A 16,149-nucleotide genomic window follows, 5' to 3' on the forward strand; every position below is an offset into this window, starting at 1 on the left:
AGACTGTCAGTACTACTTCAAAAATATCTGTTGCCTTTGTTTTCACTCCTTTGTATCATTGTCTAATCTCTCAATTTTTATACAAGCGTATTTACTTGTTCAGCTTTTGATTTAGCATTTAGTTTGGAATGATTCTGCATCTTAACAGTTTCCTTCAAGATATCCAGTGCAGTGTTTATTTGGCTCATCTCTGAAATCAAATCATCCTGGCAGTGTTATTTCTGATGCCATGTCTTCTGAATGTGATTATTTATTTAACTTGTTTTGAAGCTTTCTCTATGCTGTTATAACAACGATACTGCTTTCTGATGCTGTTCTAAAGGGTTTTCCGATGTTTTGTGACCAAAATATGGCTAAAGTGTAATTATCCCAACTCTTCATAGCTAAAATAGATGAATCCCACTACTTTTGTGATATGTTCACTAGGAGAGGAAAACTACTTATCTAACTAGAAGAGATTCATGTATTGAACGAAAGGTCCTTTACTACCTGTCAGCCACTAACTGCATTGACATGATTGAGATTATGAGAGATTTTAAGGAGAACTTGAATTTTAGATGTAAATCCCCCAGGTTCCCTTGCCGTTCCTTCCACAAATCCATAATAAACCAAAATAGGTGGTGCTTATGGCACTCGACAGTATTAATCCTTTGATATTAACATATTCCAGTTCTCACCAAATTCTGTCCCTGAATCTACTACAGTAGTTAAGATACCCATGGAGGGTCAGAGGGGTGGTTTTTCTGGGCTGGTGGAGTATGCAAGTGCATTATTTGAGGTTTCAGACGTGTCATCCTCAATGGAGGTGCTGGACTTAGGTTGTGGACTCTTACACTTTGAGTGCTAGTACTAGTGGAGGAGAAGTGAAAGAATTAGTTGGTGACAAATCCTTGTCTAGAGGAATGTGCAGGACTGCCTGTACATCTGAGATGAACTGAGTGCAATATTCCCCACTAAGTTCTGTCTTGGCCAATTGCTCCATTGGTAGAGGACCTCCCACAGTCCTTACCCAGCTGTGAGGTATCCATTCTCCCAGCTTCACTGTCTGTTCCTTGGATTTGGTGATGAGGTAGAAATCCAGCACCTCTCCTCCTGCCTTTTTAGGTATCTTCACCAAGAATGAGACAGAGAAAAAAAACAATGGAGTCAGATGGAATGGTTTGTTAAGCAGTTGGTGAGAATGTGAGATGGTGTGCCTCCCTCTGTAAAAGAATGGGAAGCAACGTACCCAGGGAATGTCAGAAGATTTGCAGCATAAAGGTTAAGAACTCCGCAGAAGCCAGTTTTCCTTTACCAAATTGCCCTTTATTTCAGACATGAAGAGTCCTTGAATATAGTACTGCCTCATTCAGAGTCAGATTCCAGAGTGTCAGTATCTATCACAGCTGAAAATGTGTTGCTGGAAAAGCGCAGCAGGTCAGGCAGCATCCAAGGAACAGGAGAATTGACATTTCGGGCATGAGCCCTTCTTCAGGAATTCTCCTGTCAGTATCTATCAGCCAAGGTTCCCTGTTCAGCCCAGATTAACAACCCCAAAGAGGGAACTCATTCTGAGGTCTAGCTGCCTGACTTTATTACAGTCACGTCAAGGATGGTGTGAACACTTGTGATGCTGAAACTTTTCACCTCTGTGACATGCCGGTAAAGTTAGACTGAGTGTTACCACTAAAAGTGAGCTTGTGATGAGAAGATGATGCCACCCAACTTAATGGAACAGAGAAAATTGGGCATCCTCTTTCCGCACTGTGTCCTCTGGGTATGTCAATGAGGGCCACAGGTGCTGCTCAGTTCTGCGATCTCAGTCCAGGCCATCTCGGTTTGGTAGGAAGTCTTGGTGCCATCACTATAGAAGAGCACCTCCCTTCTTTCTGGACAGTCGGCAGTAGACCCTTTAACAAAGACTCAGTAAACTTAGTGCAAAACATATACAAGTTATCCCCTATCTCTGAAGAGGTGGGGACAATCAACACCAACTCCTTTGATGCTCCTGGCATAAGAATGAAGGAGTTCAGATGTGGCTTTTGAGAATGACGTGAATTTTCAACAATGCAAGGGTTTGACAAAGGTGAGAACCTTCTGCCTGGCTGCTCCGTGTAATTTGTTTAGCTTATGCTACTACTCTTTGCACAGACAATGACCTGTAAAGTGTGTAATCAGGCAAGAAAATTATGACAGGCTGTGGTGGAAGTGATGCCCTTACTGAACCTGACACCGTAATCAAGCTCCAAGCTGGACAACTCCAGCCCATATCTCAACTGAAATTTGGAAGTGGCAACTCATCCAACTCTTTGTTTCATTTCCCATAGGCGTCCATCTTGTTGCCTCAAACTAAGATTTCTAGAATCATGTTGAATTGGTGTCAGTAGTGTTTACCAACCCATTCTATTAAAAAATTGTATTGAGAATTCCCAAACTTCCATGGTCTGGTGGTGGGTTTGAGGTCTGTTGGTGCTCACAGTTAATAGAACATAGAATCCCTACAGTATAGAAACAGGTTATTCAGCCCATCAAGTTCACACTGACTCTCAGAACATCCCACCTAAATGTTACCCACCTTTTCCCAAGGCTAATCCACCTAGCCTGCGCTTCCTGGGCACTTATGATAATTTAGTATGATCAGTCCACCTAACCTGCACATCTTTGGACTGTGGGAGGAAACCGGAGTACCCAGAGAAAACCCACGCAGACTTGGGAAAAATTGGAGACTCCACATAGACAGTCACCCGAGGCTGGAATCGAACCTAAGTCCCTGGCACTGTGAGGCAGCAGTGCTAACCACTGAGCAATCGTAGAGAGAAGAAACTTCACTCTCCTTAGTCTGGGCTTTATTTAGATCCTTGTTTCAATGTTACACTTCAATATATCCAGTCTAGACTTAAACGACTATCCTTAAGTCATCTAAGATAGCGGTCAAAAGAATGAGATTTCATTTGGGAAATAAGGAAATTGCAATCCATACTTTAAAGGTTGTCCTCACCCTTGAAGTTTATACAGTTTAATGGTGGCACTAACCCAACTTTCATTATCTCTCCAGAAAGGATCACCCAGACTGTTGATATCACCAAACATTCGGTGGAAATTGAAGAGAAGGGAGTTCGGCTTCGGCTAACAATTATCGACACACCAGGATTTGGCGATGCTATTAATAACCAAGAATGGTTTGTGGAGCTAACGGCTTAGTTCAATAGAATAACATCAGATGACATGAAGCAAAAAACATAGGGTAAAGCGACAGCTTAGAAGAAGGTAGCATGGAGAGTTGGCTCTGTTTCAGCAATTAGAACATAACGCATAAAATTGAAAAATGTGTTCATCAACCTAAGTGGTGAATAGCTTTCAAGATGTAAGAAAACATTGAGAAGTGACTTCTTGATCCTGTAGCATCACCACAGTGGTGTTACCATGGTGTTAAGCCATGTTCCTTCACTACGAGGCAGATTGTTTCTACTCTCATTACCCTTACTATCTTGTATATCTGTCACTTGCCTTAATCTGTTATGGTATAACGTTGTACATGTTCCTTTTACTGTCACAACCCTTCAGATGTTGTAGACTCCTGTCTTACTTCTTTGCAAAGTTTTGTCAACAGTAAATCCTTTTGTTGTGTCATTAATTTGATCTCTCACTTTTGATACAGTGCTATTGAAGTCCGCTTTCCCAAGCTTTTCACGTTTCTGTGTCAGTGTGACCTGGAGCTATTGATTTTCACCATCCCCAATGTCACCATGCTATTAGCATCCCTCTCCTGATACCATAGAATCAATGATCATTCCCCTTCTCTGATGGAATAGGGACACCCCAGGCTATTTCAAAGACATGCTGCTATTAACATAACTCTACATGATGAGAGACATGTTTTCCTTCCCCTCTCCCTTCTTACTGAATTGTATCTCTGTTTGCCAATGTAACTTGTTGTGAATTTTGTTTTCATTTCTTCCTTAGTTGGAAGCCAATTGCTGATTACATAGACCAGCAGTTTGAGCAGTATTTCCGTGATGAGAGTGGTCTGAACAGGAAAAATATTGTGGACAACCGAATTCACTGCTGCCTTTACTTCATCTCTCCATTTGGCCATGGGTGAGCAGAATGGTTTTGGCTGCAGACCTGACCTGACAATCTTACCTATCCAGCCCATTTACTCCTGACACTCTGAAAAATGCTTCACCATTCAAACTGATTTGGGAATCCGCATGCAATTTGGAGTCAAGTTCCACTCTAGTATCTGTGACCCTAGTCAAGTAGCTAGTCGCTGTCTATGAGTGGTTTTGTGACTGAATTACTGAAGTTTTACTGGTCACATGAGAGCTTCACCTTAGCATGAATAAAGCAAAGATTGGAAGATATGAAGTACGAAAACACGAACACATATTGTTATGATAGTTGGATAGGAATAAGAACAATTGATGCAAATGAATGCTATTGTAAACTTGTTGAGACTATGGATCAACAAAAGGCCACTTTCTCAATGAACATGCCTAGCCCACTGGCTGTACGTTTCAGGGATGCTAACATTTCTGTCCTAGGTCTGCTGCAGTGCTCCAATCTAGCCCAATGCAAGCTGGAGGAACAGCACCTAATTTTCCACTACTACACTTTACAATCTTCAGGATTCAACACTGAGTTCAACAACTCCAGACCATGAGCTCTGTCTGCTATTTTGATTAGATCCCCTTACCCCATCAATGTCATGTCTGCATAGATTTACTGTCAGCAGAGTTGACCAATTTTCTATTATTCATGCTGACAATTAATACTTATTCTGAATCTAAATCTCTTCCCTTCTGCCATTTGTCTCTGCTCTGGTTACCCTCAGCATCTGTTCTACTTGCTTCTCCTCCCTGTTCATCAACCCAGTGAAAAACATAATTTCCAGACCCCTTCAGTTTTGAAAAAGCATTAATATAAACAGATTTGAAATATTAAATCTGTTTCTCTTTCCACAGATACTGCCAGGCTTGCCAAAACACTTCTTTTTTGTTTTTATTTCAGATTCCTAACACCTTCAGTATTTTATGTTTATATTGGGAATTGCAGTGTGCTTTCCACAACTAGTTGATGGAATCTCGTGTAATGTGCCAATGTCTTACCAACATATATGATTGGAGATTTATTTTTATTCAGTCTTGGGATGTGGGCATCACTGGCTAGGACAGCGTTTATTGCCCAGCCCAGAGAACAGTAAAGAGTCAACCACATTGCTGTGGGTCTGGAGTCACATATGAGCCAGGCCAGGTAAGGATGGCAGTTTTCCTCCCTAAAGGGTTTTTCCAACGATTGACCCCAGAATTTTACCTAGGTGTCTCGATTAACAATCTATTGATAATACCACTAGGCCATTGTCTCCTATAAATATATGGCATTTAATCCTCCATGAGAAAAGCCCCTCACAAGAAGTTTGAACACTATAAATAATGTTGTGATAGCTTTTAATTCTAATGTAAAACAACTCTGACAAATTGACAACAGCAAGAACTGAGACTTTCTTGTGATTAAATTCTGTTTGGTCTTGAAGGTTACGGCCATTGGATGTGGAATTTATGAAAGCTGTGCATAACAAGGTGAACATTGTGCCACTCCTTGCTAAAGCAGACACACTGACTCCTGCAGAGGTTTCCAAAATGAAACCAAAGGTAAATGGATTGTTAATGTCAGCCACAACCAACGCAATGAGATGAAGCAAAATTGACATTCATGTTGGTCTTGGTTCTGAGTGCCACTCATTCCACTGTTTAGCAGCACAAGTGGGTTCAGTTTAGAATTCAGTGTCATCAATTAGTGAATAGTTCTGAGGTAAGATATACTCTGATCACTTGCAATTGCATAATAACCTTGCATAGGAATGTCTGTCTCTAATTCTTTTCTTAAAAAAAATTACACAATAGAATTGCAATTTAAGTTGTGCTGATTATGTTCTACTTGACCTCTGGAATGGGCCATACATAGTTGGCTATTCGTAATTGTTAGGGACCAGGCCAGACCCCCCTCAAAACATTTCAAGAAGGTAGTCTGCACCCTACCTTTTCTAGTTGTTTTGAGTATGTGTATAGTGGATATTCTGGAGTGATACAGCTGGTCAAAAGCCGTCTGTTTAAACGAAGCAGAATTTATTTACAGAATGCTAAATAAAACACAAACAAAAGAGAATGTAATACAAAATAACAACCTATCTGAAAACCCAACAGATTATCCCAACTCAATGAGGCTGTTCCAAATTCCTGCAACAATCTCCATAAACACTCCACTCCTTGGCAAAAAAGGCAAAATCAAACACAGAATCTTCCAGGAGAGACAGAGATGGCAGACAGATTCAGTATGGAACACCCACCAGCAGCCTCAAAAACCGACCGCTGCTTAAAACCAAACCCTGAACTGGAAGAATTGGCCATTCCTCTTTCATTGTACAAGAGTCTCTTTTAAAACTTGAAAGTTTTTTGCCTGAGGCAGTGTCTGTCAGGTATAATTAAATTGGCCCTAAAAGCCATCCAAACTAGACAACTGGAACCTCTAAGTTGTTGATTACTCTGGTGATGGAAAGAAACCCAAGGACAACATAACCTTGTTTAAGGAACAGCATTATCACACAATGTAAGCCTTTGTCTCGATGGTAACTGCCTTTATCCCTCCAGGCGTCTAGGTCACATGTCTCCCGTTGTAGTGAAGCCAACTGCCTTTTAATCAGAGAATTTTGAAATAGCCATTAGTGAAGGTGTCAGTGTCATACCATTGATGTGCCAACAGCAATCACCACCCCTAACCCTGGCTACACTGGAATAGCTTCTGGCCTGGAAAAAGCACCAAACAATCTTGGCTTTATGCTTTCTGCAAGTAAAGTATTCTGTCAGTAAAATGGTAAAGCAGATGTTACATTTCAGCAAAATGTCCCCAGAAGACATTTGAAGATTTTTAAACTGAGCAAATTGCTCAGTTTGACTAGCCAGAAACTGAAATTAATCAGCCAATCCCCACAAAGGAGTTCCTGACTATTAGCTCCCATTATAGATTATTGGATCATATCTTAGGGGGCAATGAAATGTTTGATCTCTGGTATCCTTTTTTTTCACTTGTTACTAACCGAATAATCTCCACCTTTTTACTTTATCTCTCCCTGCATGTCTGAGTATGCTTGTCTGAGTGGTGAAGCATTCCTCCTTACATCCGACAGTGGGCAAAATAACTGGTTTAACTTGACCACTATGTTGTTATGGTCCTTACAAAGTCAGGGTCCACCAGCTGAGCAAGGTTAAACCTGACGATCTGTTCACAACAGAAATTGGGCATCACCCTGAAAATAAAATGAAACAGGCCATCACCCTGAAAATAAATAACTGAAATCACTGGAAAAGCTCAGCAGGTCTGGCAGCATCTGTGGAGAGAGATCAGAGTTAATATTTTGGGTCGAGTGACCCTTCCTCATAAAACCTTAAGAGCCATTTTTATCTGACATCCAGATGTGAATGGGAGAATGCCTGAATACCCCTTGACCTGGCCATGTCCTTCTATCAGAACACACACAACTGCTAAAAACTGAATACAATTCTTAAAATAACTTGCTCTCCCTATTCTCCCACTTATACGTAGCAAACTGTGATTTATTCTTCCTCCTTTGTTAAAACAGTGGAGGTGTATTTTCTGCATTTGCTGGGATTTGTAAGGAGCAGATAAATAACGGGATAACGTTAAGACAGTTGTGGGCGTTATATTTCACACACTCTTAGACAGTGGGGAGGAGTTTGCAGCACAGACATGTTTGCAAACATCTAAGGATAGATCAATTCAGAAGGGATAAAGGCATTATTCAACTCGTAACAACCTACATACAAAGCAAGATACCAATTAAACAGTGCTTCTGTCTTTAAATGGAGTCAAAATGTCTAAAGCTAGAGTTAACAGTCTCGAGTTTTTGTTGATTGGCCAGCCAGTAGTTCAAAGTCTCTTTAAAATTCTCATTCAATGTTTAATGTTTTCTGAGGAAGTTTTGCCAAAACAGTGAAGCTGAAGTTACATTTTGACAAGTGAGCAGCAAAGGTGATTACTTGCATAGGGCACAAATGTAGGTTGTTGCCTGTTTATTTTTACAGGCAGAGGCTTTTCCATTGTAACCTGGAAGTTAAGTCTTTTGACGTTGTCAATATTGTATAGAGCAGCATTGACCCCTTAACTGATTTATTTCAAAATCTACCTATCTCAACCACTAATATACAGTACTGCCTTCTGCAATGGAAAATTCCATTGATTGATACTCTCAGAAGAAATTTCTCCTCATCTCTGTCTTTAAGTGGGTGATCCTTTATATTGAATTTCTGCTGTCCTACAAGGGGCAACAACTTTTCCGCATCTATCCTGTCAAGACCACGAAGAATCATGCGTGGTTCAATAAGACCACCTCTCATTCTTCTGAACTCCAATGTGTATAGGCCCAACCCACTGAACAACACCTCATGACAATCCCTCCAAACCTAGGGTCAATCTAATAAACCTTCTCTTGACTGCCTCCTATGCCAGTATATGTTTACCTGGATGAGGGGTGCAAAGCTGGTAGATTTTGAGAGGCTTGTGTAGCTCTAGCAGGACCTCCCTATTTACCATTACATTTGAAATAAGATCTACAGTCCCTTTGCCTTCCCAATTACCAGCTGAACTTGCACATTAACTTCTTGTGATTTAGGTATGAGGAGTTTCAAATCCCCCATTGCTGTCATTCTTCACTTAATTTTCGCTCCTGTACTCTTCTGCCAAAGTGCATAACCTCTCATATTCCCACATTGTATTCCACCTCCAAATTTTTGCCCGTTCATGTGACCTGTCTATATCCTTCTGCAGAATCTGTGTGTCATTCCTCACCACGAGCTTTTCTCTTATTTGCCTCTGTCTTCTATTAGTTAGCCAATTTTCTATTCATGATCATTTACTATCCTAACACCATTGTCTCATCCTATTAAGTAACCTAATGGTTGTAGTAATTTTTCAAATGCCTTCTGGATATTCAAATATATAATCCACTGGTTTTCCCTTTATCCGGCTTGTTGCCTCCTCAATGAATTCTAATGAATTTGTCAGGCATGATTTCCCCTTTGTGAAGCCATGCTGACTCTGCCTGATTACATTGTGCAGTTCTAAATCCTCTGCCATTGCAATCTTAATAATCAGCTCTAACATTTTCCTCATAATAGATGTTAAGCCAATTGGTGTAATTTTGTTTCTTTCCTCTTTTGAATAAAAGTGTCACATTGGAAGTTTTCTAGAATCTAAGGAATATTGAAAAAGTACTACCAGTACATCCACTATCTCTCTGGCTCCTTCCTTTAATGTCTTTGGATTCATTCCTTCAGATCTAAAGACTTACCAGCCTTTAGCCCCATTAATTTCCTAGTACTTTACTTCTAACGGTTGTATTTATGTCCTCTATAACTATTTTTTACTTCTTGACTACTTATTCAATATTTTTGGATTGCTATTAATGTCATCTACCATGTAGACTAATGAGAAGTCAACAATAACCAGTGAAGCCTTGCCCTCAGCTAGAGTTATCAGCAACATGGTGACTGCCAGGAATCAGGTGACACGCTAATTCCTGAAATGTCAACCCAATGCTTTCAAATTTACTTTGAATCCTGTGATTATTTTAGTTGGGTTCTAATAGAACTTAATAAAGTCAGAAAAGAAACCCTGTGCAAGTTCTGTTTGTCAGAAGGTAACAACATCGAGGAATGGATTTCTTTCAGTTGCAGGCAATGAGTATCAAAATCAAGCTAGCTATGGGCAACATGGTGGTTCAGTGGGTAGGACTGCTGCCTCACAGTGCCAGAGACTGGGTTCGATTCCAGCCTCGGGCAACTGTCTGTATGGAGTTTGCACATTCTCCCTGTGTCTGCGTGGGTTTACTCCACGTGCTCTGGTTTCCTCCCACAGTCCATAGATGTGCAGGTTAGGTGAATTGGTCATGCTAAATTGCCCATTTTGTTCAGGGATGTGGAGGTTAGGTGCATTAGTCTGTGGAAATACAGGGTAGGGGAATGAGTCTGGGTGGGTTACTGTTCAGAGAGTCAGTGTGTGCTTGTTGGGCTAAATGGCCTGTTTCTGCACTGTAGGGATTCAATGATTCAATTAGTTGCTGAATAGAGGGACCTCTACACAGATCCGCTTCTAACTGACAGTGCTGTGTTGTTCTACTTCCCAAACGGCCATGCTATAGTTTAACCGAGCAAGATTGTTAATGACTATTAAATTGTTTCGCATTGCCATGGAAATATTTCCAGCTCCAACCATATAAAGAATGTGACTCACTAGTTGAACATCTGCCTTTATAAGTTGGTTCTACCATCATTAAATAACTGAACCCTAAATGCACAGCTTGAAGCCAGTTAAGACTCATTGAGACAGTTGGATTTGGTGAAGATTACTTAGCCTATGCAAGAGTGCACTGTGTGAGCTATAAGTAGAATGTTCATTTGTCACAGAATGGTGACTTTAGCTACATCCCCCACCAGTAGGTGACATTTAGACTATTCTCCTGAGTTTCTGCTCATCAAATAGGGAACTCAAAATTGCGTATATTCAAGCTTCAGTTCATAATAAAGATCCAACACACTCTGTTTCACTTTTAAAGAGTTGAGCTGCCTTTTCTAGTTACATTTTCTAACATTTTCTCCTCAGATCCGTGAGGAAATCAAATTCTACGGGATCAAAATCTACCAGTTTCCAGAATGTGACTCTGATGAGGATGAAGAATTTAAACGACAAGATCAGGAACTGAAGGTGAGGAAGACTTAATGGGGAGTGTCTGTTGAATGTCTTCAGCTATGCCACGAACCAAGTCTGCAGAGTCCTATATAGTTGCTAGGCTGGGTCAGATGCAGATGGTGAGCAAACCAACAACAAGGAAAAACATATTTGACCTCACTGTTGCCAATCTGCCTGCCAGAAGTGCATTTGTCCATGATAGTATCAATAGGAGCCATTGCTTTTTTTTGTGTGTTGGTGATAGACCGGTCTTCACATGGAAGATACTTTTCATCATGATGTGTAACATTGTCACCATGCTATTGGGATAGACTTTAATATGTTTTGCCACTAAAGTATGGGCAACCATGAGGGATTGTGAGACATCACTAATAGTATAATTGTCATCAACCATAACCAGTAATCTCAAAGAACTGACTGAACTGGTCCTCACCCTGAACAACTTCTCTTTCCAATCTTCCCACTACCTCCAAACCAAAGGAGTTGCCATGGGCACCTGCATGGGCCCCAGCTATGCCTGCCTCTTCGTAGGATATATGGAACAGTCCATCTTCCGCAACTACACTGGCACCGCCCCCCAACTTTTCCTCCGCTACATCGATGACTGTATCGGCGCTGCCTCGTGCTACTACAAGGAGATTGAACAGTTCATCCACTTTACCAACACCTTCCACCCCGACCTCAAAATCACCTGGACCGTCTCAGACTCCTCCCTCCCCTTCCTAGACCTTTCCATTTCTATCTTGGGCGACTGACTCAACACAGACATCTACTATAAACCGACTGACTCCCACAGCTACCTGGACTACATCTCCTCCCACCCTGCCCCCTGTAAAAACTCCATTCCATATTCCCAATTCCTTTGTCTCCACCGCATCTGCTCCCAGGAGGACCAGTTCCAATACCGTACAACCCAACTGCCCTCCTTCTTCAAGAACCGCAGATTCCCCCCAGATGTGATCAACGATGCCCTCCACCGCATCTCCTCCACTTCCCGCTCCTCCGCCCTTGAGCCCCGCCCCTCCAACTGCCACCAGGACAGAACCCCACTGGTTCTCACCTACCACCCCACCAACCTCCATATACAGCGTATCATCCACCATCATTTCCGCCACGTCCAAACGGACCCCACCACCAGGGATATATTTCCCTCCCCTCCCCTATCAGTGTTCCGAAAAGACCACTCCCTCCGTGACTCTCTCGTCAGGTCCACACCCCCCACCAACTCAACCTCCACTCCCGGCACCTTCCCCTGCAACCGCAAGAAATGCAAAACTTGCGCCCACACCTCCTCCCTTACTTCTCTCCAAGGCCCCAAGGGATCCTTCCATATCCGCCACAAATTCACCTGCATCTCCACACACATCATCTATTGCATCCGCTGCACCCGATGTGGCCTCCTCTATATTGGGGAGTCAGGCCGCCTACTTGCGGAACATTTCAGAGAACACCTCTGGGACACCCGGACCAACCAACCCAACCACCCCGTGGCTCAACATTTTAACTCCCCCTCCCACTCCACCAAGGACATGCAGGTCCTTGGACTCCTCCACCGCCAGACCATAACAACACGATGGTTGGAGGAAGAGCGCCTCATCTTCCGCCTAGGAACCCTCCAACCACAAGGGATGAACTCAGATTTCTCCAGTTTCCTCATTTCCCCTCCCCCCACCTTGTCTCAGTCAAATCCCTCGAACTCAGCACTATCTTCCTAAACCGCAATCTTCTTCCTGACCTCTCCGCCCCCACCCCACTCCGGCCTATCACCCCCACCTTGACCTCCTTCCACCTATCGTATCTCCATCGCCCCTCCCGCAAGTCCCTCCTCCCTATCTTTTATCTTAGCCTGCTGGACACACTTTTTCCACATTCCTGAAGAAGGGCTTATGCCCGAAACATCGAATCTCCAGTTCCTTGGATGCTGCCTGGCCTGCTGCGCTTTTCCAGCAACACATTTTCAGCAGTAATCTCAAAGCTCATCATATCTCCCACTGTATCAGATCAACAAGCCAGGGGACCAACCGTGGATCAAAGGAGAGTGCAGGAGTTCATGTCAAGAGCAGTGGCTGGCATATCTAAAAATGGAATGCCAACCTGATATAGTTCTAATGCAGGACTCCTTCCATTCCATATAGCAGAAGCAGCTTGCAATAGCAAGATGCAAGATCAACATCCTAGATGTTACCATTGACCAGAAACTCAACAGAACCTGCCACTTAAAGCTAACAATTCTGTGGCAAATGACTCATCAAGTATCTTCCCAAAATGTGTCTACCCACTACAGGGCACAAGTCAGGGATGTGCTGAATACTTTCCACTTAGCTGGATGAGTGCAGCTCTAACAACCCTTAAGAAGCTCAACACTATCCAGAATAAAGCAACCAGTTTGACTGACTAGCACTAATATTCATTCACTGGCACTAATATTCATTCACTAGCTCTAATATTCATTCACTGGCACTAATATTCATTCACGAGCTCTAATATTCATTCACTGGCACTAATATTCATTCCCTCCACCAACTGGATTGCTGTAGTTTGAGAAGTCCATTCACCACCAGTTCTCTATGGCATTAGAGATGGGCAACAAATGCTGGCCCAGTCATGCTTACCTTCAATGAGAAAATAGAAAAAAATTGGAATATATACATGGCTTCTGTGTGTTTTTTTGGTAATATGGTCATTAATCTCCCTCTGTGACTCAATTCTGTATCGCCCTGCTTGGTAGTCAATGCTGTGCATTTTCCCTCCAACAGAAGTATTAAAATTCAAAGCAATATATTAATTTCAATTTTTTTCTTTTTATCTGGCCTTTAACGTTCCCTTCCAGGACAGCATCCCATTCACTGTGATCGGTAGCAACACTGTGGTTGAAGCCAAAGGAAAGAGAGTTCGAGGCCGACTGTATCCCTGGGGTATTGTCGAAGGTAATTGTATTTTTAAAAAGGTTTGTTAATCTTACACCTCTGCTTAAGGGAAAAAGACAAAGTAATTCAGCTGGATCAATGCCATAGTCTGTCCAGCCATGTCCACACCCCACATTTCAAAGAATGATCATGCTAGAGATGGTCCAGAAGAGGTTTACAATGATGTTTCCCGGACCGAAGAATTTTCACTCCAAACGAAGATTGGATAGGCTACAGTTATAGGACTAAGGCTGAAGTGTTTATAATTGAGGGTCCCAGATAGAGCAGTTGGAAGGATCTTATTGCCCTTTAACAGAGTGATCATCAGTTCTGTTTCTCTCTCCAATTATGTTACCAATTCTACTGAGTTTCTCCAGCACTTTCTGCTTTATTTAAGAATTCAAATATATGCAGTGCTTTTAAAATGGGATTTACAGCTTGCCACTAATTTACTGAATCCTACCCTCATAATTCACCTGCAATTGGGTCTCAAAGTATGCCATTTTAGACCACATCTTTATAAGGAGTTATGAAGCAGTGCCTTTAAAGTGAAGCTAGGTTAAACACAGCTTCCTCCATATTACCACTTAATGATTACTGTCTAGAGACTACGCTGCTACTGGGCAATGCCTTGGGGTAAAATACTATACAGTTCTGCCAAGACCAGTATGTAAATTTCCTATCAAGACTTCCTCTATGCTGGAGAGGCCCAACACAGTGACTTGGGTTTGATGTATGTCCAATCTTTTCCAAGCTCCCTTGGTAGCAATCTTGCCTGAATGAAATGGTAATGGGACTTGAGCTTTAACCTCATCTAACATGACACATAGCACTGAGGAAAGGCGGGGGATTTGTTGAAAGTGTTAGCCTTTGGATGTGATGAAAACTGAGGCTGTTCCTTGCCTGTTAAAGGTTCTGTGGAGCTATTTAAGGAACAATAGAGATTTCCTGATCTTTTGACCAATGATTTGCACTCAATGATGTCATTAATATCAAATTAACCAGTCATTTGTCTCATTGCTGTTTGTGGGATCTTGCTATAATGCAAATTAGCAATGCATTAACTAACCCACATAACAAAAATGAGTGCACAATGAGAAGCTTTGCACCACACAGATCTATCTGTTAATGTATAAATCATGACTACTTATACTTTCTATGCTGTTCCTCTTTGCAGTGGAGAATCCAGCTCACTGTGACTTCGTGAGGTTACGAAATATGTTGATTCGAACACACATGCAGGACCTGAAAGATGTGACACGTGACGTGCACTATGAAAACTACCGAGCACAATGCATCCAGAGTATGACCAGGATGGTGGTGAAAGAACGGAACAGAAAGTAAGTTCATTTATTTTTGCATCAACGGAACGAGTGAATACATTAAGTCAAAAAAAGCATCACAAGTATTTTTGTGCGGGGGGAGGGTTCTATGATTGCAAACTCTTGCGATCATGACCTCATAATTCTGTCATGGTAGAGTGGGAAATTTAATCCAATAAATCAATTAACTTGTGGGATAATACCAGAAACAAAACAGTGAAAACTATTAGTTTTTAAGGTGCAAATGAGAATTTCTTTGTGTCTTTGAGGGTCAGTGGAAGTCTCCTCTCCACATAGCAGTGATTCTTGATCAAGGGACTCAAAGGGTATCAAGTATGTTGTAAAATGATTCTCATCACAATTACCTTCTGTCAAAGAGTAAGTTTGCTGCCACCATTCTCCTGACGTTGGGACTGATGGGGCTAGACTGATCTAGAGGAAAACTACAAGGTAGTTTAACGAATAGAAGCTCTTGTCTTAAAGAAGATGCAGTTTATTGCATGACGGCAACTAGGTACAAGGTACATTAGTTTGACAGACTGAAAATATGATCAAACCTAAGTGGTAGACCTACCTCCTTTGAGATTCAGAGCTGTTTTACTACCCAAATCCTTATGACATCTCCTGTTGTGTAATCCTTGATGTACTCCTCAGTATTAATCCTATCAGAGCCTAAAACCTCCCAGAAAAATGGTGGTGTGGCCACAGTCAGGTCAGCTATGGTATTATTGAGAGAGTTAGAAGGCTTGAGGGGCTTCTAATTCATATGTTCATATGCTAGATTGTCCTTCTGGGAAGAGAATTTGCTATGTGTGCCTGGTCTGACACATACATCACATCAGTTATGTACTGTTATGTCTCGCAGTACGTCTGTATGCCTTCTAAGGAACATGCTCACAATGTCATCTTCATATCATAGTATGTCACCTGAGAGGATAAAAGTCTCAGACTCTTATCTTGAGTCAGGCCACTTGGAGCATGTCATGCCAATAGATGCATGCTATGGTGAGTAAAGTGGAACAATCCAACAAAATCTATAAGGTGAGTTTGTTATACTGACCCAAGCTGCCCAGTTTATCTTGACACCTGAAAAATGTGTGGCACCAAAGGGCATTGGGCACACGTACAGAAAATCTACTCACAAGGGCCAGGTAAGATCCTAGAAGAAAACAGGTGAACAA

At 41.9% G+C, this 16,149-nt stretch overlaps 1 protein-coding gene across 1 annotated transcript in view; it reads left to right on the forward strand.

The window, feature by feature from the left end:
* Window positions 1-16,149, forward strand: part of LOC132830264 (septin-4-like) — an 88,694-nt gene that overhangs the window by 51,528 nt on the left and 21,017 nt on the right. The window contains exons 4-9 of the mRNA XM_060847807.1: window positions 3,035-3,158; window positions 3,943-4,077; window positions 5,513-5,630; window positions 10,654-10,755; window positions 13,571-13,667; window positions 14,824-14,986. Coding sequence (XP_060703790.1) covers window positions 3,035-3,158; window positions 3,943-4,077; window positions 5,513-5,630; window positions 10,654-10,755; window positions 13,571-13,667; window positions 14,824-14,986 — 739 coding nt within the window. The remainder of the gene's footprint in view (window positions 1-3,034; window positions 3,159-3,942; window positions 4,078-5,512; window positions 5,631-10,653; window positions 10,756-13,570; window positions 13,668-14,823; window positions 14,987-16,149) is intronic.

The sequence above is a fragment of the Hemiscyllium ocellatum genome, chromosome 31, assembly GCF_020745735.1.
Source record: "Hemiscyllium ocellatum isolate sHemOce1 chromosome 31, sHemOce1.pat.X.cur, whole genome shotgun sequence".
Lineage (NCBI taxonomy): Eukaryota > Metazoa > Chordata > Chondrichthyes > Orectolobiformes > Hemiscylliidae > Hemiscyllium > Hemiscyllium ocellatum.